This window comes from Poecile atricapillus, chromosome 1, assembly GCF_030490865.1.
Source record: "Poecile atricapillus isolate bPoeAtr1 chromosome 1, bPoeAtr1.hap1, whole genome shotgun sequence".
In the NCBI taxonomy this organism is placed as follows: domain Eukaryota; kingdom Metazoa; phylum Chordata; class Aves; order Passeriformes; family Paridae; genus Poecile; species Poecile atricapillus.
In genome coordinates, this window is record NC_081249.1 from 177,975,257 (window position 1) to 178,002,489 (window position 27,233).

Consider the following 27,233-nt stretch of genomic DNA (forward strand, 5'->3'; position numbering starts at 1 on the left):
GCCCGGCAACAGCGTCCCACGTGACCCGCGGCGCCCAACATGGCGGCTCCCAGCGGCCGCCGGCCGCAGCCCGCGGGGCCGGGCGGGGGCAGCGGGGCCGGGCCCGGGGCTCTGCGGGGCGCCGAGGAGGACGCCGAGGGTCTCTACGTGGCGGTGGAGCGGTGCCCGCTCTGCAACACCACGCGCCGCCGCCTCACCTGCGCCAAGTGCGTGCAGAGCGGCGACTTCGTCTTCTTCGACGGGCGCGACTCCGAGAGGTACCGGCGGCGCTGAGGGGAACGGGCCGGCCTCTCCCTGCCCTGCCGCGGGCCGCCTCGCCTCGGGGGCCCTTCGGGCTGTGCCTCGGGGATGAAGGGCCGGGTTCTGCCCCTTCCCCGCTGTCCCGGGGCTCAGGGTGTGGGCGGGGGAACGCGCCGGGGGCTGCCGGGCCCACCCCGGGGCTGGGGGCGGACAGAGCAGGACCTTCGGCACGGGTCTTGAAATGAGAATTGCTTTAATAATAATAATTAAGGAATCACCCCGACTTTCACACAGTCAGGTGCAGATGGCTCCGTGTCGCTTACAGAAGCTCCAGGCAGTTCAGGGCACAGAAATCCGTATAATGTTATTTCAAACGGGTTACCTGTTTTCGTCAACACTCCTTGAAACAGGAGTTTCCTGAATCGTTAAGCGAAATTAGGAAGGTGTATAAGAAAGAAACTAAATGTTTTGTTGTGTGTAGACCCATAAACGTGAGCACCCCCTCCTTTAGCATTACAAAATAATACTTCACTTGAGTTAATCGTGTGCCATCCTGCTCCTTTCGGAGCACTGGCTCTCCCCGAGGGAGGCTGGATGAGTGCTATGCCCATAAACAAATTTACTCATGATATGACTCAGATGGCTCCTCCGTCGCTGTTGTTCACAGCGTGTCCATCCCAGATTCTTAAAAAGTCTCCCAGTGCCGTGTCTGGGATGGCTCTGATTCTTGGCTGGCACCGTGCTCTTGGTCCCTCTCTCGCAGCTTGGTTAGCAGCTGTTGGGAGCGATTCCTGGAGCTATTTTGGGAAGCGGGTGGGGTGCTGGTGTCCTCGCTCCAAAGGCTCCTTGTGTCCCCAAAAACAAGCAGACAGCAGTGCCTTTTACCCATCAACATCCAGAGCTGTCAGCCAGTGTGACACAGTTTGCAGAATTGAGACTTTAGTCTGTCACTGGATGGCTTTCTCTTTTTTTTTTTTAATATAAAAAAGCTGTGTTGTAGAACCACAAACTAGATTTAGCCTTTCTAAAATAGGTAGAAAACGTGTAGTTGTGTGAGACTGCTTGGGGTTTTCTGCAGATTCTATTAAAAGATTGGATACGGAGCTTGGAACATAAACCAAGTTTGGGTTTTTTCCTGTCTCTTTTGCAGCCTTAAGTTTTTGGCTAAATATCAGGTTTAATTATAGAAATTCAATTGTAGCCTGTGTTAGAGTTGAAGCACTGTTGTTCTGTATTAACCAAGGTTTAAGAAGTCTCTGCCCATCAGAAAAATGAAGTCATAAAGAAGCAGCTTTAGCCAAAGAAGCAGCAGTGTAACAGAAAACCCTCTTTATCTTCTCACATGAGACAGGATCAGCTTTTCTGTCTGACAGTTGTCACTGCATCCTCCTGAGAAGCTTTCACTGCCCCATTTGTCTGTGGCTGGAAAAGCTCCTGTATATTTACATTGTGTTTTTAACTGCAAGGATTAAATCTTTTTTTTTTTTGGTCTTTTTTTTCCCCCTCTCCTGCCTGGATCACAGTTCCATCTCTGGGGGGTCACTGCTGTTGTATTAACCTGGGGCCTCCCTACACACTCCATTTCCCCAGGCTTTGTTTCTCCTGCTGCTCAGAACTTTTCCATTTATGAATTGGAGTTGTGCAAGTCATTTAAAATGGCAAATTTATTTAAATGAATTAAAGGAACAGCACACCTCTATGAATAACACCGTGTTCACAACCTAAATATCCTCCATGGCTGCAGGAACACTGTGTAGGACAAAAGCTTGGGTTTTGAGGATAATGGGATTATGTTTAAACTGTGCCTGAAATACTTTGTTTGCATTCCCTAATTAATATTTGGAATGACTGATGTAAGTGTGAGGAAGAGGTCAGTTTTCTTTGTTTGCTCTTTGTGAGTGTCTCTGAATTTCTTGTGATGTGAGCCCTGGGAGAGGGGGAGATGTTTGAAATGGTGACCAAGCACCACCAGGGCAAATCCATGAAGGGACAGGTGCAGTTCACTGGCTGCCTTTCAGCTGGTGTTTACAGCCATCATTATTTATTTGTTTATTTTATGCCTTCTAGTAGTACCTGGGTTAATTTTAGATCAGCCAGTGCTGGAGGAGTGTCATGACAAGGGCTTTGCTGAGTGGCAAAATTCAGAACATGGAAGTGTTTGGGGGCACTTGGGCCTCCCATTTGTCTTTTTAAAGTGTTACAGATGGGGGAAAAGGATCATTATCTTCCTGGTTAAATATAAAGTAACCAAGCATTACTCCTTGTATCCAACAGTAGTTTATTTTTAGAATTTTCTTGTGAATTTTCCTTATATGAAGACAAACAATTTCATGTTCCAATTATTTCAGATTTCATGGGACTATTTTGTGTGCTAACTTTCAGAAGAGCTGCAGTAAAACTGGAAGTTTTTCATCTGTCTGGCAAAAATCACACCCCGTATCTGTGAGGGGGAGCTCCTCAGCTGTTAAGATTAATTACTTAAGGAGAGCTACAATTAAGGATGAGTAGTCCAGAAGTCCTCCAGTAAAACAGTCACTGTCATCCTTCTTTTCATGAGTAATGTGTTGTATATTCAAAAACCAAGCTGGCATCTTGATGTTGGTCTCAGCTCAAAGGTTCTTCTTCCTCCCAGGAGTGTCCTCCAGCCTGTCATGTGCCTGAATTCTCACAGTGTGTTTCCCAGACTACTGAATTGTTTTGCTTTATGTGTCTGCAGATGGCAAAAACCAAAGACAATGTAATTGTGACGTCTGATCCTGGCTAATTTCTCCAAGCTATGGGTTATGATTAGGAATAGCGACTTTTTTTCAGCAAGGGAGTTACAGTGGATATAGTGCCCTCAACTCCTTCAGCATTAATCAGCTCCTGTAGATTAGGAAGCCACTCTCTCTGGTTTCTTCTCTCTAATCATGAACATGTGGAAATAAGCCAGGCAACCACAGAAAATCTCACCTTAATGTGATAAGACTTGAGGAAAGACAAACATTTCATGGGTAATTCAAGACGTTCTCTCATCTCAGTTTACATTTTATGGGAGTTCCTATAATAATTCATCCCAAGTTTTGTTTCTTTGCCAAATTGAAAGGCTAAAGATATATAAAGAGAAACGAGTTGCAGGATGCAATGCAATTGAAATCAGAGCTATATAAAGAAATGGAAATGTTTGCTTAGGAGAAACCTGCTGGAGAAGTTGGTAGGAGCTGTTCGACATCGCTGCCGGAGCGCGTGGTGAGCTGGAATTTCTACAGGCTTCCACAAATATTTCTGTCTTCTCTCCACAGTCAGAACTTAATTTATTCCTGTATTCTTTGACACATCATTCAACTTTTTGCTGATGTGACAGATGGCAGTTGGGTAATTCTGTTCAGAGCCTGTGCCCATTAATCCAGCTATGAGCCCAGGAATCGCCAAATTACCCCAGCGCTCTGCCTGCGTGGCTGCTGAGCTCTGTTTCTGGGCCAGGGGATTTTTGGTGGCAGCCAAAAGTCGGGGTGCAGTAGGTGTGCACTGCTCTGTGGTAAACAGGAGGCTCATGCAGGGCCTTTTGTCATTTCCAGGGTGACTCCTGGGGTGAGGACACACAGGAAGAGGGGACACGCTGGGCTGAGCAGCTGGGCTCCAGTTGCACCACATTCCTCCAGCTCACGTGTGGCCTCTGGCTTTTGTGCCAAGCACCTGCATTTGGTTTTGGTTTGTTTTGGAAGGAAAACAGATTCTTTTGCTTGACTACAGAAGCAGCAGCCAGTGGCTTTGTTGTTTTAATGCTAATGTCATCTGGGAGGGTGGTTACACATACTCTGAATCCAAAGGTAGTCACCAAGCTTTCAGATTTCAGCAGTAGAATGAAAAAAGTGAAGCATTTTGAAGTTTTACCTGAAATCAAACCCACATAGTAACAGAGAGGGAAATCCAAGATGTCATTCTGTCAAGGCTTAGTGTACCATTATTTCTAAATAAAGCTTAAATATCCATGAAATGAAGGTAAAATCATAAAATTGAATTGTTTGGGTTGGAAGGAACCTTAAGGACCATCTAGTTCCAACCCCTGCCATGGGCAGGGGCACCTTCCTGCCCTATCCTGCCTGGCCTTGAACACTTCCAGGGATCTGGGGACATCTGCAAATGTCACAGCTTTGTTAGAGTGGAATTGTCAGTTCTGTATGTTGCAGAGGAAAATAGAATGAATTGTGGAACAATAAGGGGGGCAGAATGTGGCTTCTGTATACTCAAAGGGTGAAAACACAGGATGATGAATCCTGAAAAAATTCCTTTCTGGTCAGTTCCCATAGCCTAGAATCCAGTGAAGCAGAGCTGAAGCAGACGTTTGGGTCACGGGCTATGTGAGATAATACTGTTAATTTCTCCAGTGGCTGAAGGCTTTTAAAGTACTCAGTGTTTTTTGTAACACACAAAATACTGATCTTGCTAAGCTATAAATCTAGAAATAACAGTACTTTGCTATTTGTTTGATAGTTTGACATTCTGGTGTTTCTCCAGCTTAGAGGTTCTGTTGCAATTCCAGTGAGACACATGCTCTGGAGTTCTGCAAGAGTTTTACACATTGAGCCATTAACTTCCCAAGATGAAGACAGATAGCTGAGGTTTGGAGCATCCCCAAGCTCCAATTTTATTATCTTTTTCAGACAACTTACAGTGCTGAAATTGTGCAAAATACCAATAAAAGAATTTAATCTCTTCCAGGTTTTCAGACAAGAAAGAGAGGCTTATGCATCTTAAAACCAAACAGAGAGAATTCCAAAAACAGTAAGTTGTATTTATTAAATTGATTTAAAATCTAAGAGATCTCATAAAATGAAAAAGTCTCTTTTAACACACTGTTGCTGGAGGCAGACGGAGTCCAGATAGTCATAAAACTTTCAATCATGTTTTTTCCTCTAGTGTTTTGAAGGCCATGGAAGGGAAAGAAATAACTGATCAGCTGGTGAGTTGCTCCAAGTGTCCCATGGTTTTTAAACTCTCCAAATTCCTAGATCTCATAGTTTAAAGTTACAGTTTACCTTGAGGGCATTGTGTTGCTTTCCCAAATAGCCTGTTGTAAGCAAAACTGCAATGGGCTCTGCCCAGCAGAGTGTTCCAAGCTGAATTTTTCATTTCTCACTAGATGTTTGTTCAATAACTTATTTTACCGATTGACTTTATACTAAGCACTCATTTTGTTTGTGCCATTCTTCTGTGCACAGAACACTGTATGAAATATTTAGTTGTTTGATCCATTCAAGAGCATCCTGCTACTTTTGCACTAAAGCTGCTGGCTTTGTTGTTAATCATTAGTTCAGTGTGTTTGAAGTAGTTTGTGCCCTAGAGTTGCCGAATGTTCTTTTTCAGAGATGGAAAATAATGTCTTGCAAGATGAGGATTGAGCAGCTGAAACAGACCATTTGCAAAGAAAATGATGAAATGACAAGACGTGAGTAATGCCTGTGCTTTTGTGATGTGGAAAAACTCCCTGTGCCTTAGAGTGAAAAATCAATTGAGGTGAATTTGAGCATTAGGTTTTTAAAAAATGGTGAATTTCAAAACCATCACTTCCTAAATCAACTTGAAGGCAAATCACTGAGTGGATTTTGGCCTTTTTATGCTTGGGTTTTAATTAGCAAACAGCAGACATTATTCAGCTGGATGGAGATGGTTTTGCAACAGCTTTAAGAGCAAATGCTTAGCAGCCTGTGACTCTGGTTGTGTCCCTAGAGATGGCTTTATTCAGTGTAGTGTTTCTGATCACTTCCTCTTGATAAAGAGGAGCAAACAGCTCTGCAGCTGTCACAGATTTCCTGAAACTGCTGAATTTTAACCCACACCTGTCTGAAAATCCTAAAATCCTACTTGAGCAAGAGTCACTGAAATACAGTGTAGGCTCCATTCAGAAACTTCAGTTTTTGAAATTAAAAAAAATAACTGTTTTACACTAAATTTGCAGGGTCATTTTTCAGAAGAGAATATGCAGCTCTCCTTACCACCTACATGCAAGGGAAGTAGAGGAAGCATATTCAGAAGCATATTGATTGAATCTGGGATATTTTTATAGCTTGAAATTCAAGAAGAGCCATACAGAGAATGGAAGCAGAGGCATAACCTGAGAAGAGTCATAAAGAATTAGCACAGGTTGGGGTGAAAAATCAAAAAGGCTGAGATACAAAATTATTTTCAATTATTAAGGAGGAGGGATAGTAACAATAATGAATGGATTATAAAGAAAAGGTGAAGGAGCAGACAAGTTTGTTAATTAACAGGAAAGAGAGCAAATAACAATGCAGAGAAGTCTGAAGCATTTGTTCAGTGCTGCCTTTGTTTCATCTTCCTGCAAAGAAAATGTGATCAGCTGCTTAGCCAGGTTAAATTTTATATCATGAGAGGACTGCAGGCTGAGGAAAGGAAACAGACAGCTGCACATTAGTTTGCTTTATGGAAGCATTTTAAGCATTTAAGGAACAAGCTGAAGTGGTCTGTGGAGTGCTTGGGAACACGTGAGGGGACAAGGGTGTCTGAGGAAGCTGAAAACAGTCCCTGCTTTCAAAGGGAAAGGAGAGAACCTCAAAGTGATGACACAGGCATCCTCTAACAGACCTGGAGGGGCTTTGCTGGTAACTGACAGATAAGGTGGTTAAAAATTGGCATCACTTGGTTATGATATTCATGTCAAATCCACGTTTTGTTATTTATGTCATGATATTCATGTCAAATCAACCCCCCGTCTGGAGATCAAGTGGTGCAGTGGAGCATGTGGCAGAAGCTGCACATAACTTGGATTTGGGCACTGTCTGAATCTGTCTTGTGAGCAAACAGAATTTGCTCTGGCTGTAACCCCTGCAAGGTCATCACAAAAGGTTATAAAAGCTGCATTCAAAGAGCGGGGACAGTGGTCAAGCTGAGGAGGTGAGACAGGTGGAGCTCAGCAGGAGCCAGTTCCTGCCCCAGTTCTCTTCAGTATTTCCCATAATAGCTAAGTAGAATAGAGGGTGGAATGGAGGAAGCCAGGCTGGATGGTGAAACGACTCCTGGAGATCAGGACCAAATTCAAAATTGTGCAGATAAATAGACAGCATCATCTAAAAAGGACAAAATCAAGGTATACATTGTTGTAAAGAGAAACAAACCCAGAATGGGGGATGGTGGTGAGATTTAGCAGGAAGGGATCTGGGGAATTGCAAATTAAATAAAAATTATCAATCTTGTGCTGCTCCAGAAAGGTTCAGGCCTCTTTCTGGGTTAACTAATACAAGTGCTGTATTTAAGATGGAAGCAGTTATCCTGCTGTGTCAGGTATTGCTGTTGCTTCAGTGGAAGTCTGGTGTCCAATTTAAACAATTTAAGAAAGATACAAATCACCTGGAGAAAATCTGAGTATTGGAAATGAAACAGAATGGCCAAGAAAATTCATGTTTGGTTTAGAGACGAGAAAGTTGAAGAAAAACAAACTTTTCAGTTGGTAGAAGATTACTGTTATAGGGATTAGATTAGATTATTAGATTACTTTTTGTCGTTTGCCTGTGAAGAGAGGAAAAGAGGAAATTAATGTGACTTTAAGGAATTAAATCACCTTTTCTCACAGTGCTCTGCTCTGAAGGTGGCAGTGTTAGGATCAACTAGGGAGTGGAGTTCTCCATTTTCCCACTCTTCTGTGGAATTTATTGTCTGCAACTTTTGCAACTTCTCCTGATTCACAGTGCATTTGATTAGATTTAACCTAAAAACTGAGCTGACTATTGCCCAACTAACCTATTGTTAGCTCAGTTGCTTTTGGAGAGAGACCAGAAATGAATTCCAGCTGTGAGTAGCCAACATCAGGATCCAACTTGGTCACTTTTGGGCCACATTGAAAAGTGTGAAGAGGTTGTTTCTCTGCTCTTGGATGTGGCATAGTTTAATTTTCTGAAATAAAAACCATTTCTAGAACACTGGGTTCCTGCTTTTGGAGTTGACTCTCCTGGAAACCTCAATAATTGGTGGTGCTTAAAATAATATTTTAAAATCTGTGTGTTTGCCTTCTTTCTGTGCAGAACAGTTCAAGGAGACAGGCTTGCAAATACCTGGCAGAGCTCTCTGGGCAGAGATCAGTGTGCCTGGGCTTGCATTTATCAGGCAGTGCAGGTGTGTGGGACACAGTGCTGTCCTGAAGTACTCCTGGGGACAGGTATTTAATCACCTCATGAACTGGGTCATAAAGCAGAGGTGCTGTGCACAGAGCAGGACAATTGTTTATGCACTGGGACTGCTGAAGAGGAAACGTGAGTGCAGTGTCTCCCCTGCTCCCAAATAATTGCTGTTGGACCTGCAGGGAAGGGAGTTCACTCTGAAAAAGTAGCCTTTCAAGTCGAATATGAATGTGAAAATTGAACAGATGGATGTTTTCCTCCTCCTCTGTCTCTTGCTCATTAGGCAAAGGGAGAGTTTGGGACTATGAATACAAGTGTTAATTGATTTTCTGTTGATGTTGCAGGACTGTTTAAAGGAAAGGGAATTACAGCTGACACATAGGAATTCTGGTATTGCTCAGAGAAAAGTGGATTTTTCTGTTGCTCCTTTAACAAGGGTCACTTATTTATATTATATAAACCTGAGGATTATTAGTTCTTATCTGCATGGAGGAGCTTTTCTCACCTCCTTTAATTTGGGACTTCTCATCTCCCACATACCAGATCTTCCTTCCTAACCGACACACCATGAATTGCAGCAGATCAGATGACTGGAAATAATTCCTGATGTTCAGAGAGAGCAGCCTGTGTCTGCAGGGGCAGGCACACTTCAAACTAGGGCACAGGGAGAGTTTTTAACATTTATTTGGGAAGGGCACAAATCTTTCCCTGTGCTTTTAAAGGTGGCTGACTGTCTGCTTGTGGGAGCATTACTGCAGCTGCTTATTTTATACCTGAATTAGCAGACTGTAAGATCATCAAGGTTGCAAAAGACCTCTAAGATCATCAGGCCCAACCTTGGATACTTCAAGACTCTCTTGCAGGGTATTTTTCCAAGCCTCAGCGTGCCTGACACGTGGAGTGAATCCAGGCAGTTGCAGCACTTCAGCACATGAGCACAATTCCCATTTTGTGAGTGGAAAGGGAGATAGCCAGTGTTCCCTGTGGCAACAAGGAACCTGCACTGTTGGGGTCCAGGTGCTGTGAGAGCACATCCAGGAGTGAAGCCCAAATAACCCACACTAACAGCAGCAGAGGAGCCAGAAATGGTGAATGAAGATGCTATCTGCACTTGATTTTGGCTGCAAGCAGGGCAGGGCTTTTTTGGCCAGCATGATGCAAACGTGTACAGTCAGGCTATTTCTGTCAGGATTATTACCTCAGGAGTTTAATTAAACTGGGAAATCTTGGCTTTTGTGCTCCAAATCCAAAAATAGCTGGGTGAAAGATAGGGAAAGAATAATCCCAGTTGCAGTCTCTTTGGAGATCTTCAGAGGAGATTAAAAAGTTTGTACCACTGAGCAGCTGGAAGAAGTTAATAGTTTAGCAGGGTTTTCTGTTTTAAGCTGCCACAGATCTTGTTTTCCATAAATATTAATAAAGCTTTTCTCAAGCTTTTCCTACAAGCACCTCCCAGGTCCTTTTCCAAGGGATAACATCTGCTGCTGTTCTCACAGACACAGAGGGGCTGCTGAGGATCAAAGAGGAGAACCAGAAGCATTATCGCAGGGCACAGAGGCACCAGGAGAAGAAGGAGAAGATCCAGAAGCACAACAGGAAGCTGGGAGACCTGGTGGAGAAGAAAACCTACGACCTGAAAACGCAGTACGAGCACCTGGCAAACCTGCGGCGGACGCACATCCTGGAGCTGACCTCGGTCATCTTCCCCATCGAAGAGGTGAAGACAAGCATGAGGTATGGCAGGCTTGTCCTTTTGGGATCATTTGGCTTGGCTTTAGGCAGCCAGAAGGGAGTTGGGTCAGTCTAAGATAGGTGGTCTGGCTCTCTTAGGGTCTGTGGGGAGGAGGAGTTGTGTTCTCACCCACAGAAGAATCTGAATCTGGAGGTGCTTGTATCTCCCTGCTGAGAGATCTGAGGTGCATGTCCAGAGTTAAACTTCCTTAAAATATGGATTCCCTATCCCTGGAAGTGTTTAAGGCCAGGCTGGACTTGGAGCAGCCTGGTCTAGTGGAAGGTGTCCATGCCCATGGCAGGGGTGGAATGAGATGGTCTGTAAGGCCCCTTCCAACCCAAACCATTCTAGGATTCTACAAAAGCAGATAATTAAAAATCCCAGAGAAAATGGAAGTAGTTTTGGGAATGAGGAGTTTTTCAGAAATGGTCTATAAGGTCCTTTCCAACCCAAACCATTCCTGGATTCTACAAAAATAGCCAATTAAAAACCTCAGAACAAATGAAAGAAGTTTTGGGACTGAGGAGTTTTTCAGGAGTGTTCTGACCGGCACTTTGCCCTGAGTGAAATCTGGCTCAGGGCCTCCCAAGTCCACCTTTGCTTCTATTTTCAAGCACCTTTTTTCAACCCCTTCTGGCTCCTGCAGGGACCCTGCAGATGTGTCCTCAGAGAGTGACAATGCCATGACCTCCAGCACTGTGAGCAAGCTGGCAGAAGCACGGAGAACCACGTACCTGTCCGGGAGGTGGGTGTGTGACGACCACAACGGGGACACCAGCATCAGCATCACGGGGCCCTGGATCATCCTCCCCAACAACGGGGACTACTCAGCTTACTACAGCTGGGTGGAGGAGAAGAAGACTACACAGGGACCTGGTAAGGGGCAAGGCCTGGTTTTAGGCAGCTGGGACACTCCAGAAGCTCTAGGTGCCAGCAGAAGGCACTGAGGAGCAGTAGACTGGTCCATTTGTTCTCATCCTGAGGCAGAAATAAATGCCAGAGTAGGGATTTTAGGAGAAGATTCCCTCCCCAGTTGGAACTAGGTGGTCTTTTAGGGTCCCCTCCCACCCAAACCATTCTGTGATTTTATAATTAGTCTGCTGAAATCTTTTGCATGAAATGCTCCCTGGGATGCACAGCACAGTGAAATAGAGAAAGTTAATTATTCACAGTTTTGACACAGTTCACATGTCATCATCTTAAAAGGAATTCCAAGAATTACTATTTTCTTCCAACTTCTGACAGATTTCACTGGAAATGATTGCTAGATTCAGGCTGTTCTCCATACTTAGAAATGACATATTCCAGAGTAGACTCCAGGAACATATTAACACACCCACCGAGGCTTCATTTAAAACAAAGATTTCATATTGTTTTTATTTCTTTCAGATATGGAACATAATAACCCTGCTCATACCATCAGTGCTGCATTGTGCTATGCAACTCAGCTTGTTAACACTTTGTCTCTCATACTTGATGTAAATCTTCCCAAGAAGCTCTGCAACAGGCAAGTAAAAACACAGCAGAGGAATGAGTGACCTTAGATCAGTTTAATTTGAGGAAGAAAGTCATGAATTGGAACAGCTTTTGATAACATAGGTGGCTCATGGATTTTTGTGCTGTTTGAGGGGAGGGATGGCAGGATTTTACACCACAGTTAACAGTCCCTCCCTCCTTTTTTACTTCCTGAGAGGGAGACCAACCATCTCACAGTTGCAAATAACACCTCTCTAATTGACATATTCAGCATCATCACATGAGAGATGAAATGGCACTTGCATGAATGGCACTTTTCATTTTATTGGACCCCACTGTGCTTCACAAAATCCCAGCCCAACCCAGCAGCTCTTGAACAGCTCTGCTGCCTCCTGTGCTGTAGGACAAGTCCTCTCATATGGCATGGCAGCCATATTAATGGCTGTAATTCCCAGTGGGATAATGGTGTCATTCCCAATGGGATAAAACCTCCACAGGGAACACACCTAGGAGTGCACTGCATAAACCCCATTTGGGATGAAGAGCACTGCTAGAATTTTGATGTCTGTGTGGAGCAGCTGGGATCTGCACAGAAGGAGCTGCAGACCTGGGCAGACTCCCAGGGGTCCCAGAGGTGCTGCTGAGATTCTTTGAAGTGTTTTAAAATAGTGATTGTCAAAGTGAGGGCACAAAAGCTGTGTAGGATTTCAGCTTTTCCCCACCCTGTGGTTGGAGGTTTAGAACCAGATCTTGAAGGCCAACCCAAACCATTCTGTGATTTTCTGATTTTGTTTGGGTGTTCAGCCCTCACAGAAGGAAAAAGTTGGGAACAGGAAATGATGCAAGATTTTAAAGGAGATCTGAAACCGTTTGGCTCTGGTGGATCTGAGTTCCCTACAGTTCACACCACCTGTCCTGTGGAAACTGGTGAGGCCAGGGCAAGCAGAGCTTGTTGATAAAATGCTCACAGTCCTGCTAGGTTTAAAATTAATCTCCTCAGCACTCTAAAACTGGTTGTAGACTTTGAACAAGTGCTTGCTGCGAGGATTTTTACTCCAGGATTTGTTAGGATGCCAGGGCACGGAATACTTATGCCTCCAGTAAGTGTATTTTCACAGCATTTTGCTTTCTTGTGTATTTTTGTGTGTGTGGTGTTTTAACAGTGAATTCTGTGGAGAGAATCTCAGCAGACACAGGTTCACACGGGCAGTGAAGAAGCTGAATGCTAATATCCTTCACCTCTGCTTCTCTCAGGTAGGGGGTATGAACATTTCATATCTTTAAATAGCATTTTAAATATCAGCTGTGCCTGCTGGTTTCCTTCAGGGCCTGATCATGTTTTTTTTTTCCTTCCCCATGTCAGCATGTAAATTTAGATCTGTTGCACCCCCTGCATACCCTCAGGAACCTCATGTACCTGGTCAGCCCAGACACCAAGAACTTGGGCAGGTAAGAAAAAAAATATGAACTCTCCTATGGCTGAATCCCTTTTGAATTTATGCCTTTGCCTTGTTATTTGTGAGGGAAATTGTCTTCTGCTGTGCCTGTGGATCAGTCCTCAGCACAGAAATCAGGGTAGTTCCAGGAGGAGGAAAGACTGGACAGAAAAAGGGGCTTGTGAGTAGGGAATTAAATTTCACAGATGTGTGTTTGTTGTGCTTCTGCCTATGGCAGGCTAAGCTGGAGGCTTTGCAGCTGATGAGGGATTTATTTCCCCTGCACCCAGGAGCAGGAACTCCTTCCCTCCAGGGAACAGCAGCACCAATGCCAGGCCCATGCTCCAAGGGTGACCCTGCCCACGCCTTGCCAACATGCAAACACCTGAGAGCATCCAGTAACAAACCCTGAAAAGAATCCCAGGCAAACCTTTCCCAAAATACTTCCAGTCAATGAACTGCCTAGACCAAAGCTGACCCTTCAAATAATGTTCATTTATATGTAAATTAAGATTAAAGACAGCTGTTCTCTTAGCTTAGAACGTGATGAAAAGAACGTCAGTTCTGGCCTGCACACACCAGGTTTAAGAATTTATTTCTTTTTTTACAAATTACATATAAGAAAGCAAACAGCTGATTGCCCCATTGGGATAACCCAGACACAAGTCACTTGTGCCCAAGACAGTCTGCAAATATTTGTTTGATGTGCCTGGTGTTTTATTCTCCCCTTAAACACAGTAATGTTCTGAAATCTACTTTTCTGCTTTGTTCTCTTGTACGGATCTGCTTTTATTCAAAAACCTGCAGTGCCACTAAGAGGAGCTGCCTGTTCCTACTTCCTTGTGTTCTCTGGATACATCCCTATGATTCAGCCCAAAGACTCGGGGAACCACATCTTTGTAACAGATTTTGGACAGAAATCTGTGCTTGCTGCTGCTTGCCTGAAAATAGAGTTCTGGAAATACCCAGAGGATGGAGAGCTGTGTCCTCAAAGGGAAGCAGCTGCTCTAAAAGGTCCAGGGGCTGCATTGGGCACCTGTGCAGGTGTCACAGAGCTGCACATGCATCAGCTGGGTCCAGAGAGTAAAAGAAAGGGTTACAGGAGAGCTGGATAAAATACCCACCAGGCTGCTGAATGGCTTTACAGACACCACTGGGAGCAAAGAGTCTGAGCTGGTTGAAATGCGGCCCGTGCACTTAGCAGAGACATTAATTACCCACAGGAATGAAGGTGGGGATTCTGTTTCCTTCTGTCATCCTCTCAAGGCTGGATGAGTTTCTGGAGTGGATGCTGTCATCAGGCAGGAGTTGCTGGGCTCAGGACAGGGAGAACGGGTGGGACGCAGTGGCCTTTGTTAGACAGGAGGTCACTCGAGATGATCTAATGGTCTCTTCTGGCCTCAGCCCTGATGACTCCCTTCTTGAGTTGCCTTGTTAAGCAAAAGGCTTTGCCAGGAGGCAGCACTCCCATTCCTTTCCAGACCATGAAAGAGGAGTGTTTGCCTTTAATTTCTCAGCTGGCTGCAAAGTTTGCAGCAACCAGCTCTCTTTATTTTCCTTTAGGTACCTTAGCCTGTGGTTGCCTGACAATCTCCTTTATGTGCTGCTTTTTTCATACACTTATAATTTTACCAAGCTTTAATTATCTGGATTAATATTTCCCATGATAAATCACTGCTTTAGGCTTCTTCTCCCTCTAAGGCTGGCTAAACTCTTGCCTGTGTTAAATGGTTACTGTGTTTAATGGCTGGACTCAGTGATCTTGGGGTTTTTCCCAGCCTAAACGATTCCATGATTCCATCAAATTCTTGCTCATGTTCAAGGGGCAGTTTTTGGCTTGGAGTGAACTCTGTCAGGGACGCTGCTTGTTGTGGGGAATCCACATTTTTCCATGGAATACGGGCAGCCCAAAGCAGTGGGATGGGGCAGGATGCAATCGCTTCTCCCACCAGGCAGTGGCAGCAGGGAACTCTGAGTCACAGCACAGGTGGGACCCTGCAGGACCATGGGGATCCAGCCCATGCCCTGCTCAGAGCACAGCCAGTGCCCAGGAAAGGCTGAGGGAGCTGGGGCTGCTCAGCTGAGAGGGGCCCTCAGCCCTGTCCATCCCTGTCTGCAGGAGGGTCACAGACAGACCCCGCTCTGCTCCTGGGGGCCCAGCAATGGCACCAGAGGAACGAGCAGGAACTGATGCCCGCAAGTTCCACCTGAACATGAGGAAGAACTTCCCTGTGCAGTGACCAAGTCCTGAACAGAGACCAGAGAGTGTGGAATGTCCCTCACTGGGGATATTCCAGAGCTGTCTGGACACAATCCTGTGCTCTGGGATGTCCCTGCCTCAGCAGGGAGATTGGACCAGATGAGCCACTGTGGTGCCTTCCAACCTGATCCACTCTGTGATGCTGTGTGGTGGGGTTTGGAGTGTCTCCAGGGGAAACCCCTCAGCCTCTCTGGGCAGTCTGCTCTGGTGTCTGGCCAACCTCAGAGTGAGAAAGAGGTTGAGGTGTTGCTTGGGGCAGAGTGGGAAGTCACTGGTGAGTTGTGCCAGACCTGCGAGTTGCAGGGTACAGCCTGACAGAGCTGAGCTCTCTTGGCCTGGCCAGGGCTGGAACTTAAAGCTGCTCCACATCAAGGCAAGATTCCCACCAGTGGAGCCCTGAGTTATCACCAGCAGCTTTCTGTGTGTGTTTCTGTATCGCTGCCACAGCACAACTGCTCTCCCAGCATTCCTGCTCCATGGTCTGGAACCCTGTCCCTTCCTCAGCCAAGTGTTTGTGTTCTCTTGGTGACACCAAGTTCCCTCTGCAGTTCCTCTGCCAGCTGATAGAGACTTGATCTCTGCTGTGCCCAGAGCAGGGTGCTGAGAGGACAGAGGGACTGATGGCACCGTGTCCTCACCCACAGGTCTGGCCCCTTTGAAATCAGCGCTGACCTGGAGGACTCCATGGAGTTCGTGGAGCCCAGCGCGGCGGGCGAGACGGACGAGAGCGGCGACGAGCACGTGAGTGACGAGGAGACGGACCTGGGCACGGACTGGGAGAACCTGCCCAGCCCCAGGTTCTGTGACATCCCCTCGCAGCAGGTGGAGATGCTGCAGAGCCAGAGCACCCAGGTGTCCCAGCCCATCGCCAGCAGCAGCGCGGGCGGGATGATCTCGTCCGCCGCCGCCTCGGTCACCTCGTGGCTCAAGGCCTACACCGGGCACCGCTAGCGGGCACAGGGGGCTGTGCCAGGAACCCCTCCCCGACTGTGCTGTAGTCAACCTTTACCTGTTCAGTTAAGTAGTGCCTGGAACAAAGGAAAGGTCAGACTTGCATTTTGTAAACCGGAGAAAACCTTTTTATTTACCCAAGACGACTGTGACGGCCCCGTTTTGTAAACGAGCTCCGTGCTCCCCACGGATTCCGCGAGGTCTCGGTTCTGTCTGCATCGAGGATTGTGAAAGGACCCAGCAACCTCCAGCTCTACTTTCTGAAGAAGAAACAGATTTTGGAGCGTTTGGATTGGGGTGAGCGCAGGGAAGGCTGCTCAGGGCGCGGTCTGGACAGTGGTGCAAATGCAGTTCCCACTTTCTTAACTCCTTACAGGGTTTTCCTTTGTGTGTGTGTTTTAAATCTGTCTTGCATAATGCAAAAATGCGTATTTCTAAATTTTTTTCATTCAGGACATGAAAATTATGCATTTTTAACATGTTTTCTAATCTCTGTTGCCATATTTTTAATACAAATGATCAGCATGGACAGGGAATTCACACAGCAAATTGCTCTTGGTTTAGATTTGGTTGTGAATCTTTACCCAGTTTTGCCATAGAAAACTGGCTCGTTTCATGCTGTTTCCACTGGTAGGTGTAGAAGTTTTGTGTTGTGCTGAGGCACACAGGCTCTGTGCTCTTTAATACCATACACCAAAGAAACACTGGACATTCTCTTGCTAGACCCACATTCGATGCTGATACAGAATTGCATTGTTGCAATAATATCCATCGGTTACCACACCACGTTGCCACTTTTTAGCATTAGAAAAACCTCATTTCATGCTAATTTGGTGAAGTCACGCGCTCTCCACACTACATGTTTTTAACCCTATTTTATTGTATGTTCTTGGTGGGGTTTGTTGTTTACTGACTGCTAAGCTGGTTTGGTTTCCCTGGCACAGCTGGCTCGTGGATCCCCAGGAGGTGGGCGCTGAACGGTGACTCGGTGAGCCAGGGCTCCTTCTCTTCCTCTGCCTTGCAGGACGGGGCACCCACGGGGGGTTTGCTCAGCAGAGCTTCCAACGTTTACATTTAGAGCTGGGACAGTTCCTCCACAGGGCCAGCCAGGGAAGAGCCTCCTGCCCTCCCTGCACGAGGGAGGATTTCTGGCACTGCCCCGCAGCTTGTGGGGACACGGCTCCTAACGAGGAGCGGTGACAGAGGGCACATTCCTGCCCGATCCCAGCTTTCCCAGCCTCCTCACACGGTGTGCTGTGGTGGATTTCTCTGTTCCTCTCCAGGCTGGCCAGCGCTGCCTCTGTCCCCAGCCAGGAGGGGTGGGAAGCCAGGTGTGGCAGTGACACCTGTGTGCCCCATGCCAGGGGTCTGGCTGGACATTGTGTCACCCACCCCTCCACAGCAGCTTCAGCCCTGAGCTTGGGCATCTCTTGTCAGCAGTTTCTTCCAATTTTTTCTTTTTTCTTTTTTTTTTTTTAAACCAAAGACCCTTAACTCTGCTCACGTTGTCAGCCAACACCACCCTCGCTCCTGCCGCTCCTCTGCTCTAAGAGTTGGGTTTGTTTTAGGAGAACAGCCCAGGCCCCTGGGCTGCTGCAGCCCGAGGGGGTCAGTGCCCCCAGCCCCGCTGCCAGGCCCAGCCCGGGCCTTTGGGCTCTGTGGCTCACAGCACTTTATCACTCACAGCTCTGAGCAACCAGCACACGCCAGTATTGGAAACTGGGCTCACAGCCCAGCCCCTTCTGCTTCCCCATGGATTTTGCACTGGACCTCGCCATCTAAAAACCTTTTTTTGGTTGTTTTTTAACAGGAATTTCAGTCCCTTTTTCATTGCTGCCTTTGCGCTTTGAGCTCCGGAAGGTCAGGCCATGACTCAGCCTCGTGCACTGTCACTGAACTTAGGGAAAGAAAATCCAACACAATAACTTTTCTAAGCCATATATTTCATATCCATGTTTTCCAAAATAATTTATTTCCAACCCTGTCATACTCTGAGAGTGCACAAGGGCACTGTGAGGGTGTTCAGATGTGTTAAGAGAGGGCTTTTCATGGAACCTTTTTTTGTAACAGAACACAAGGTTGTGGTGGGGTTTTTTTTTAAAGTGTTTTGCACATGTGTAGCTGAGGAAGAACAGTATGTCCAAACCTTGAGTGCAATCACCAGGATTCATTTCCCAGGTTGTTTGGGGGGTTGGGGGAGGGAGGATGGGAATATCTGTAATTATAGATATTTGAAGGCAGCCAGCTGAGAGTTTACAAAACATTTTGTGTAGCATGAACACGGGAATTTCAGTTTGGGCCGGGATTTCTGGTCCTGACCAGTGGCCTGGGGTGGCCAATTCAGGCTGCCAAGGAAGAGCCTGATTTTTGGGGGCCCAGCCCTGTGCTGAAAATCAGGTGCCTGGGCAGGGTCTGGGGTGGGGACCTGGGGGTGGCTTTTTCACCTGCGGAAACTCGCGGCCCCTCTCTCGCAACTTCCAGACTTAAAATGTAACTAAACACAAATGGTTTGGTTTTTGTTGGTTTTTTTTTTGTTTTTGTTTTTGGTTTTTTTTTTCTTCTAAATTTTATTGTATTATTGCAATAAATCTTTAACAGTAATTTTTTTAAAGTTGTATATTTATGACTGTTATTTCTGTGTGATTTGTTTTTCACCGTGCTGGGCAAAGAACACAAGAATTTCCAGCCTTCAAAGCATCACAGGGACCAGACCTGTTACAGTGCAATCAGTTGTACGGCGGTGGAATAAGCAATACCCATTCTAAAAAAATACTCTTACATAAAATAACTGCATCTCCATGGGAGCAGGGGGTGGAGTCCTGCACAACACACACACACACACACACATCCCTCTATGTACATGTAAACGGATAAACCTCTTGGGTGAGCCTGGCTCGGGGCTGCTCCTGTGCTGGGGGATGTTTCTGCAGCTGCTGGATTCTTTCTGCATGCAAAGGCTCCTCGTTACAGGCTCGTTTTGGGATGCAAGAAGGTGACTTTTGAAGGATGGAGTTAATTGTGGTGTCAGAGCGGCAGGGAAGGCTCTGCCCACGGGCCCTGGCAGCCCATGGGTCACAGGCTGCTGGACCAGGGGGGAGAAATCATCCCTCCCACTGCATTTTTTGTGATGTATCAGATGGGAAGGAGCGATGGCCCTGCGATTCCTGGCTGTTGGACACTCGGGATTGGGAGCAGCCGGCACCTGGGGCTCCTGCACTCAGAGCTGGGGCAGTTCATGGCCTCGGTCACAGCGCAGTCGGGTCATGGCCAGCGGCAGAGCAAAGTCTGGGCCGAGCTCAGCTCGTGCAGACAATGCTCAGGCCACTTCTGCTTAAACAGGAGCAGCAGCAGCAGCTTTTGGCCTCTGCCCACTGTGGTTTGTGGCAGGAGAGCAGCCTGAAAATGCCCTCACCTGTCCCTACACCAGCACTGCCTGGACCAGCCAAAGGCAGGGGGGAAGGAGAAACAGCCCCAGGTGGGGCTTCAGCACCATTTCCACCGTGCAAGAAGTGGGAGTGGAGACACAGCTTGGATCTGTCAGTGCAGTTTTGTGCAGGTGTGAAATCCTGGAATGGTTTGGCTTGGAAGAGACCTTAAAGTCCATCTCATTCTACCCCCTGCCATGGCAGGGACACCTTCCACTGTCCCAGGCTGCTCCAAGCCCTGTCCAACCTGGCCTTGGGCACTTCCAGGGATCCAGGGGCAGCCACAGCTTCTCTGGGCACCCTATGCCAGGGCCTGCCCACCCTCACAGGGCAGAATTCCTTCCCAATATCCCATCCATCCCTGCCCTCTGGCACTGGGAGCCATTCCCTGTGTCCTGTCCCTCCATCTCTTGTCCCCAGTCCCTTTCCAGCTCTCCTGGAGCCCCTTCAGGCCCTGCAAGGGGCTCTGAGCTCTCCCTGGAGCCTTCTCCTCTCCAGGTGAACATTCCCAGCTCTCCCAGCCTGACTCCAGAGCAGAGGGGTCCAGCCCTTGGAGCTTTTCCATGGCTTTACCAACAGCTCCAGGGCACAGGAGCAGGTGCTGCAGGAAGGGACCTGGGTCCAACACAAGGAACTGAACTCTGCTGCAGCATCCCAGGATTTCTCCACAGGGAACATGGCCAGCAAAGGGAAAAGCTGCTGCAGAAACAGCCAGGATGGAGCAAGAACCCAACCACAAGGCTCAGCCACAGGCAGCTTTCTCAGTGCTGTCCATGCCAGGAGAGCCCCAGAGCTTGATGAGAACTGGAAGCTTATGGACAATGGAAATGTTATTACAACTTCTTCACAGGCCTATCTGGAAATTCAGTCCAGACACTCCAAATGCTCTCAAATGCAGGGAGGTCAAGCACATGGTGCAGTCCTTCATCCTCAGTTCTAAACACTGAACTTTGTAAATCCAACACTGGATTTTATTTTTTTTTTTTTAATTGCTTCTTAGGAAGAAAAACCAAAACCCTAACATTCATCAGACCTTGGCTTCTCCCTGAACCATCCCTTAAGGAAACAGAAATCTGCATTTTACAACGTTACAGGAAAAAAAAAAAAAAAAAAAAAAAAGCCTGCAGGCAGGCAGCTCAGCATGGCAACATTCAGAACCAACCCACTTCTGGCTGCAAAAGCTTGCTCCATGAAACAATTTTTAACAGCAATGCTGTGCAGGAGGGACAGTTCCGGCAGACAACGTAATAAATGATGTATAAACCTGCCCACACTCCCCAGCCAGCCTGGGGGAGGGCAGAGATGGGGTAGGGTAGATAGCAAGTTGTCCTCTGGATTTACCTGCTCCAAGAACAAAATAGCCTCATGATATTATTTTATCCTCGTTTTTCCCCTTGTTCAACAAAATCTCATACCCTGTTCCAAATAAAATGACCTCACTGGCCCCTTATCTAATTACAAAATATTTTCCTCTGCCACTCCATTCCAGCCTCACAGGGACTTTCCTCGCTGCTGTCAGCCTCAAGTTTTCCACAGTCTTGGGTGGGGGGTGCAGGAAAGCAGCTTCTTTTCCTTTTCCCCTAATCAAAATTAAGCTGAAGGCCTTTGATGCCGATGGCTTTGGCAAAACAACAGCTTGGAGGGTTTTGCTGCTGGTCCGGGCGCAGCCGAGGGAGCAGATGGAAGTTTGGGTGAAGCCTGCACCCTGCTAGAGGATGAAGTCAGGGATTAAGGAGGGATCCCGCTTTTCCTCTCCCTCTTCCCAGCCGATTACAAGGCGGCCGCACCCTTCTTTCAGATTCCTAATTTCATTCCTCCTGCTTGTCATCATGTCTGCAGTGCAGGGAGGCTGAGCAGCTCTGGGAGCGGTGGCTGACACCCGGTGGGTGGCAGGAGCAGGTGAAGGCAAAATATAAAACCAGCACATCCTTTAAAGCTCCCTGAAAAGCCTGAGCTCACCAAACCCACATTTCAGGCTGCCAGGGCTCGATTTTCCTTCTCCCACTGTTAAAGAACAAAAGCCTTCAAAACCCTCTTTTGTCCTCCTGCCGCTCCAAAAGCAGGTGAGTCACTCCCTGTGAGCCCAGGGCAGGTGGAGGGGGGTGGCTCAGCCTGGCCCCCACAGGCAGCAGTTTTCCACACCTTGCTGATCCAGCACCGAAGGATAGAGAACATGAGCCAGGCACAGGGCCACCCCATCCCTGCCCTTTCCAGCGGCTCCCTGGGCTTGGCAGGGCAGAGGAAGGCCCGAGGTGAGCCCCATGGGGAGGTGGCACCAGCTCAGAGATTTTGGCTGCTCCAGCTGGAATGGTGAGAGCCAGGAGTCCATCCATGCCCTGAGAAGGGGCAGAGGAACAGCAACAGCACCAAGTGGGGGACAGAAAGACGTGGCCAGGGCAAAGGCACGGCCGCCCCGCTCCGTTGGGCTCCCTGGAAAACGGCTGCTGCTCCCCTGACGGAGCTGGATGCGGCTGCTGGACTGAACAAGGTCCATTCCCAGGCTTCCAAACCATCCACCCTGCGAGGGCTCTAGCGGGAGGCTGAGGTCTGGCTCACAGCACGGCAGGGCAGGAATGGATCCAGGGAATTCTGCCACGGATTCCACGCTCCGCTCCCGTTCCGAGTGCGAGGAATCGCTGTTGATCTGGCACAAACCTCTGCAATTCCCCTGGAAAGCAGCGAGCCACAGCACTGGCAGGAGAGGCCAAGGGCTGCAGCACAGCAGGGCACAGCACTGCAAGGATTCTTCTTGCAAGGGAAAACTCAATACAGAGAGACAGGAAAGCTTCTGGCACACCACAGAGCCAAGGCAACACCACACTGATCCTGCTGGACCCACAACTCCATCCTTGAGCATCCAGGGAATGGGGCAGGTGCCCACACAAGAGCCAAGAAGCAGGAGGAGCAGAAAGTTTTTGCAAGTTTTACACACCTAGCACCAGAATTCCCGATGAAAGGAACCTCTGCTGCACGCAGGGCTGGCAGGAAGGAAAGGAAAAGCTGGAATCTGTGACTCTTACAGCAGGGAGTTCTCCAAGTACTAGAGAGCTGGGGGTTTTTGTTTCTTTGTTAGCAGGAGGACAGGTTTGCTAGAGAAAGCACATTGCACGTCTGAACTACAGCACAGCACCAAGTTTCTGCCACGTGTTTTACAGCATTTTTATTTTGGGGCAAAAGTCTTACAAGAGAATGTCTGGTAAGGCAGATCTAGAATGCACATTTTATTTATGTAAAAAAAAAAAACAAAAAAAAAAACCCAACCAGACAACATGGGTAAGGTAGACAAGAACTTTTTTTTTTATATTCTGACTATACAATAATATTCCTCTTTTTTTTTTTTAATCCACTGCCACGCTAATATAATGGATCTGCTCTATAGTCTAAAGTTTGTTGTCCAGTTAAGTTGTCTGCAGCTTCTTTAAACAAGTTGACCTTTACCTATTTAGAGTTTCTTCTCAGAAACATTCATATATTATACAGGATATACAGATTTTGAAACAAGACACTTAAAAACACACACACCTATAGCCGCAACACTGGGATAGCTGCATTGTAGGGGTTACCTTGTTCAGCCAGCTGTAGACTCTGTATGTACAATTAGTTTTTATAGTGTTATTTACAGAGATGGACTAAAAGCTCTCTTTTAATCTAAAAGGTAAAGGCTCTTGTGTTTGAGTATGTGCAGTTTCATAGCCCTGTGGAAAAAAAAAAAATAATAATCACGACAATTATATACACTGTAAACAGCACAAGGCATGAGAATCTCCTCCTCCTATCCCAAACAATCTTGCAGGAAAGTGTGCACTAATATTCCTCTTCCACCTCTGCTCCAGCCCCTCTGGTTTTCTTATGGATCGCGCGGTTAAAGCTGTGGCAGGCAGGGACCCAGTGATTGTCATGGAGACCCAGCTTACAGCCCGGGATGCCCTTCTGGGAGCGGTGGCAGCACATCCAGTAGCCAGGCCCGTAGGGCAGGGCCTGGCAGTAGGGCTTGGGGTGCCACCGGCACAGGGACACGTCCCCCTTCACGTATTTCTTCTTGCACTGCTTGCAGGGGTCTTCCCGGTAGCGAGGGTCACGCACCCAGCGCGAGTCCGCCGGCCTGATGTTGTAGTACTCGATGATGAATTTGAAGTAGTAGCAAGTGCATTTTAGGGCAACCAGGCTCCTGGTGGGAAGCAAGCCAAAGATCTTCACGATGATGTGGTGAGGCAAGAAGGCCATGTACTGCTGAGGCTCCAAAAGCTGCTGGATTTTAAACCTGGTTTCCAGAAAGTCATGTGAAACCTGCCGCTTTAGGCAGGAAGCGTCAAGTACTTGCAAAGCCCCTTCTGTGGGAGGGACAGAAGGGGCTGATGGCTCTGTAGGGACACTGCTTCTAACACACGATCTAGCAGATGCCAGAGCATCCTCATCCTCGTTTGGGGCTACTTCCCCTGACTTCTCCTGGATACTCTCCCGCCGTGGCTGTTGCTCGTGAGCAGCAGGCTGCTCACCCTGGAGGAAAAACAGCCTCCCTGGGAGTGAATCCTCACCAGAACTGGAGAGCTTCTCCTTCCTGCACCCTTCCTCTGTCTTGGTGACTGATATACTGATGCATAAGGGCTCCTTCCTAGCAGGATGCTTTGGGAAAATTACAGGCTCTTTCAACATACAATCAACAGTCGCATTCTTGCTCTGCAAGGGATCTGCTGGCAGCCTGGCAGCAGCCGGACAGGGGGACAGCAGAGCCCTGGGAGGCTCAATCCGCGTTTCAGTGTCATTCCTGCCAGCTGTCATCGCCAACACCGCGTGGGCAAGTCCCGAATTCACATTCCCCACCCGGGTATCCAGCCCCGAAGGAAACGGCTGCCGAGCAGAGGCGCCGCCATCCCACAGCTCCGTGGTGGCGCCCGGAGGGCCACAGCGACCTCCGTAGCCAGCCTCTGCCACCCCTGCCTCCCCCAGGCCGTCCCCCTGAGCCGGGACCCCCTTCCCCCCGTCTCCCTCGGGCTGGGTGCCGCTGGCCAGGAGCACCCTGCCGACGTTCCTGCGGAAGCTGTTGTTGCGGGAGAGGCTCCCGGCCTCGCGCTCGCTCTGCCGCCTCAGGCACTCGGACTCCAGCTTGGCCACCATGTCCAGCACGCGCACGGGCTCGCCCTGGGGCTCGCCGGGGCCGCGCTCCGCCTCGCACGCCCCGCCCGAGGAGAAGGGGTCGGAGCCGGGCGGGGCGGCCTTGGGCTGGGCGCTCAGCCTGGTGGCAGAGGCGGCCGTGCAGGTCTTGGCACAGTCCACCAGCAGGGCGCTGGCCCGCTGCTCCAGGAACGCCACCATCTCGATGACCGACAGGGAGCGGCCCGGGAACGCGCCCTCCCCGCTGTCGCTCCCGAAGTGCACCGAGCAGTGCTCGATGCCGCAGGCGAAGGGCTCCGGCTGGGAGCACCTGGCGTTCGCCTCCCTCATTCTTTCCAGTTGGATTTTGGCTTTTTTAAGATCCACCGATTTTTTCCTGCGTTTGGCCGTTCTCCCGTCGATGTCCCACGTGCTCTTGATTTTCATGGAGCCCGCGCGGGTGTTGCTGCTGCACTGCTGCGCCGCGAAGAAGGCGATTTTCTCCTTGGTGTTGCCAGGTTTCACCACAGCCCAGACATCCAGCGGCCCTTCCCCTTCTTCTCCCTGGTGGATCGTCGCAGACAGGGCGTTCTTCTTTTCCCTTGCGCTTGGACCGTCCGCTGGGCCCTTGCCGTTCATATTGCACATAGTATTTGGATAAATAATCCCCAGAAGCTTCTGAGATGGAGTCACGAGGGAGGGTTTGGGGAAAACGTTCAGTTTGCTGCAGTTGGTGTATTTTTCTCCTTGTGTTGGTCCCTGGTGGCCTCGCAGGGAATCCTGGCTTATTTCTGGGGATCGCTCTTTCTTCTGTAACTTGAGATATGGCTTTAAGTGCATACCAGAAACCCTGAAAAAACAGAGAGGGAAGAAGTTATAGTTGCAAAATATGCCTGTCTGGAATTAGAGAAGGTGGCCCAGAGCAGGCACCAGCCCACACCTCAAGAGGAACCACATGAGAAAGGAAAAGAGCCACCAAGGCTGCAGTATCCACCCTTGAAGAACTTGCTGCAGTAGGAGAGAACTTCCCACCAAAGATATCTGTTTCCAGGCAGTTGCAAGGAGAAATCCTACAGTTTAAGTTGTATCAGTTGTGAAAACATACCTAGTGGTTCATTCTTGAGCTAGAGCCATCCTTCTGCCTGTTCATTCCTTAATCCAGTTCTAAGGCACACGTGGGTCACAGGTTTATCTGGACATCAGCTACCACACACGCTCTTTTCGGTAGATAAAATGTGGTTAAAGCTCAAAAGGGAAATTAGCAAGAGTAATTATATTAATCAGAGATCTCGGGAGATATCTTATCTCCTAGTATCACTCAAAATCACACAGTGGTTTGGGTTGGAAGGGACCTTAAAGGTCATTTGTCATTTGCTTCCTTCCATGAGCAGGACACCTTCCACCACATCTCAGGTTGCTCCAAGTCCCAACCAACCCATCCTCGGACACTTCCAGGGACGAAGCAGCCACAGCTTCTCTGGGCAACGAAACCTTTCCTTTAGCATATTGATAATGGCAAATTTGGTGACTTTCCCATAAGAGCCCTTATGTTACACATCAGATGCCACCCCCCAAAGTGACAGCAGCATGACACCAGCTGAGGACACCCACTCTCAAGGATGGGATTTTCGAGTCAGGAATTCCAGAGCTGTGAAGGACCCCTTGGATGCTGCTGACACTGCAGCAGCAGCCCCAGACTCCTCTGTTCTGTCACACCTCCACAGTCACCTTCCATTCAAAGCTCAGGAACGCCAGAGCCCGGGGCACTGCCACACAGGAGACTCCAAGCTCTTCTCCCAGCTGTATCACATAAGCACATTACAGAATTAACTATAGATTATGTTTCCATGGTAATCTTCAAGTTGTTGCACTCAAAGGGTGTTCAGGGATGATCTGTGCTCGAGAGTTGAAGAGCAGCAGGTTCAATGCCACATTCATCATGAGCTGACACAGACACTGAACGTGTTTCCCAGGAGAGCCAACACCAAGAGAGTTGTTTAAGTAACTTTGTTTAAGTAACTTTGTAGGTTTCTAGCCTAAAAGCAGCTTTTAATTAAAAAACTCAATTCATTGGTCTATAAAGTCCAATAAATTTATGAGTGATGTTGCCCAAGCAGAGGAAGCCTCCAGGACTAGAAGCAGCTGTGCTGCCTAACCACTGCTGTCCCTGGAGGTTTGGTTCCTCCTTCTGGCCCTAGTGACAAGGGAGGGCAGGCACAGAGATTTTGGGGAGCTACATCAGGAGGAAGGGTTTAGTTCACCTTTCTGCACCTCTCTGGTCCCGGCAGGGCTTTCAAGGCCAGGAAGCAGCTGATGGAAATGCAGATGTTGTGTTCCTTCCCTCTGGATTTTTTAGGGAGACCATCACCTGGCTCTTGCTACCAGACAGTACCAAAACCACCTGCATCTCACCTAGAGACTGTGGGAGTAAAAGATCCCAGTGCTGCAGACACATCTATCCAGCCCCTGGGTTAATTCTCTCCCCGTGCCTCCTGCGTGCCAATTCCA

At 48.1% G+C, this 27,233-nt stretch overlaps 2 protein-coding genes across 10 annotated transcripts in view; one reads left to right on the top strand and one right to left on the bottom strand.

Moving 5' to 3' along the window:
* Nucleotides 1–30: 30 nt before the first annotated feature.
* On the top strand, nt 31–23,386 carry ATG14 (autophagy related 14). Its single transcript, XM_058829884.1, has 10 exons — nt 31–257; nt 4,942–5,004; nt 5,140–5,182; nt 5,587–5,668; nt 9,851–10,088; nt 10,733–10,962; nt 11,476–11,593; nt 12,726–12,816; nt 12,926–13,011; nt 15,903–23,386. The coding sequence occupies exons 1-10, from the start codon at nt 40–42 to the stop codon at nt 16,207–16,209; spliced, it is 1,476 nt and encodes a 491-aa protein (XP_058685867.1). The 5' UTR covers nt 31–39; the 3' UTR covers nt 16,210–23,386.
* Nucleotides 18,717–27,233, bottom strand: part of FBXO34 (F-box protein 34) — a 43,256-nt gene continuing 34,739 nt past the window's right edge. For all 9 annotated transcript variants that reach the window (XM_058829875.1, XM_058829876.1, XM_058829881.1 and 6 more), the window contains one exon: nt 18,717–25,575. In XM_058829875.1, coding sequence (XP_058685858.1) covers nt 23,439–25,575 — 2,137 coding nt within the window. In that variant the 3' untranslated portion in view covers nt 18,717–23,438. The remainder of the gene's footprint in view (nt 25,576–27,233) is intronic.

Bases quoted from the DNA above. Each gene is read 5' to 3' on its own strand.
- ATG14 (XM_058829884.1), top strand. From the start codon at position 40: ATGGCGGCTCCCAGCGGCCGCCGGCCGCAGCCCGCGGGGCCGGGCGGG. The intron at 5,005-5,139 runs GTAAGTTGTATT...TTTTTCCTCTAG, and splicing joins CAGAGAGAATTCCAAAAACA to TGTTTTGAAGGCCATGGAAG. The intron at 13,012-15,902 runs GTAAGAAAAAAA...CCTCACCCACAG, and splicing joins GACACCAAGAACTTGGGCAG to GTCTGGCCCCTTTGAAATCA.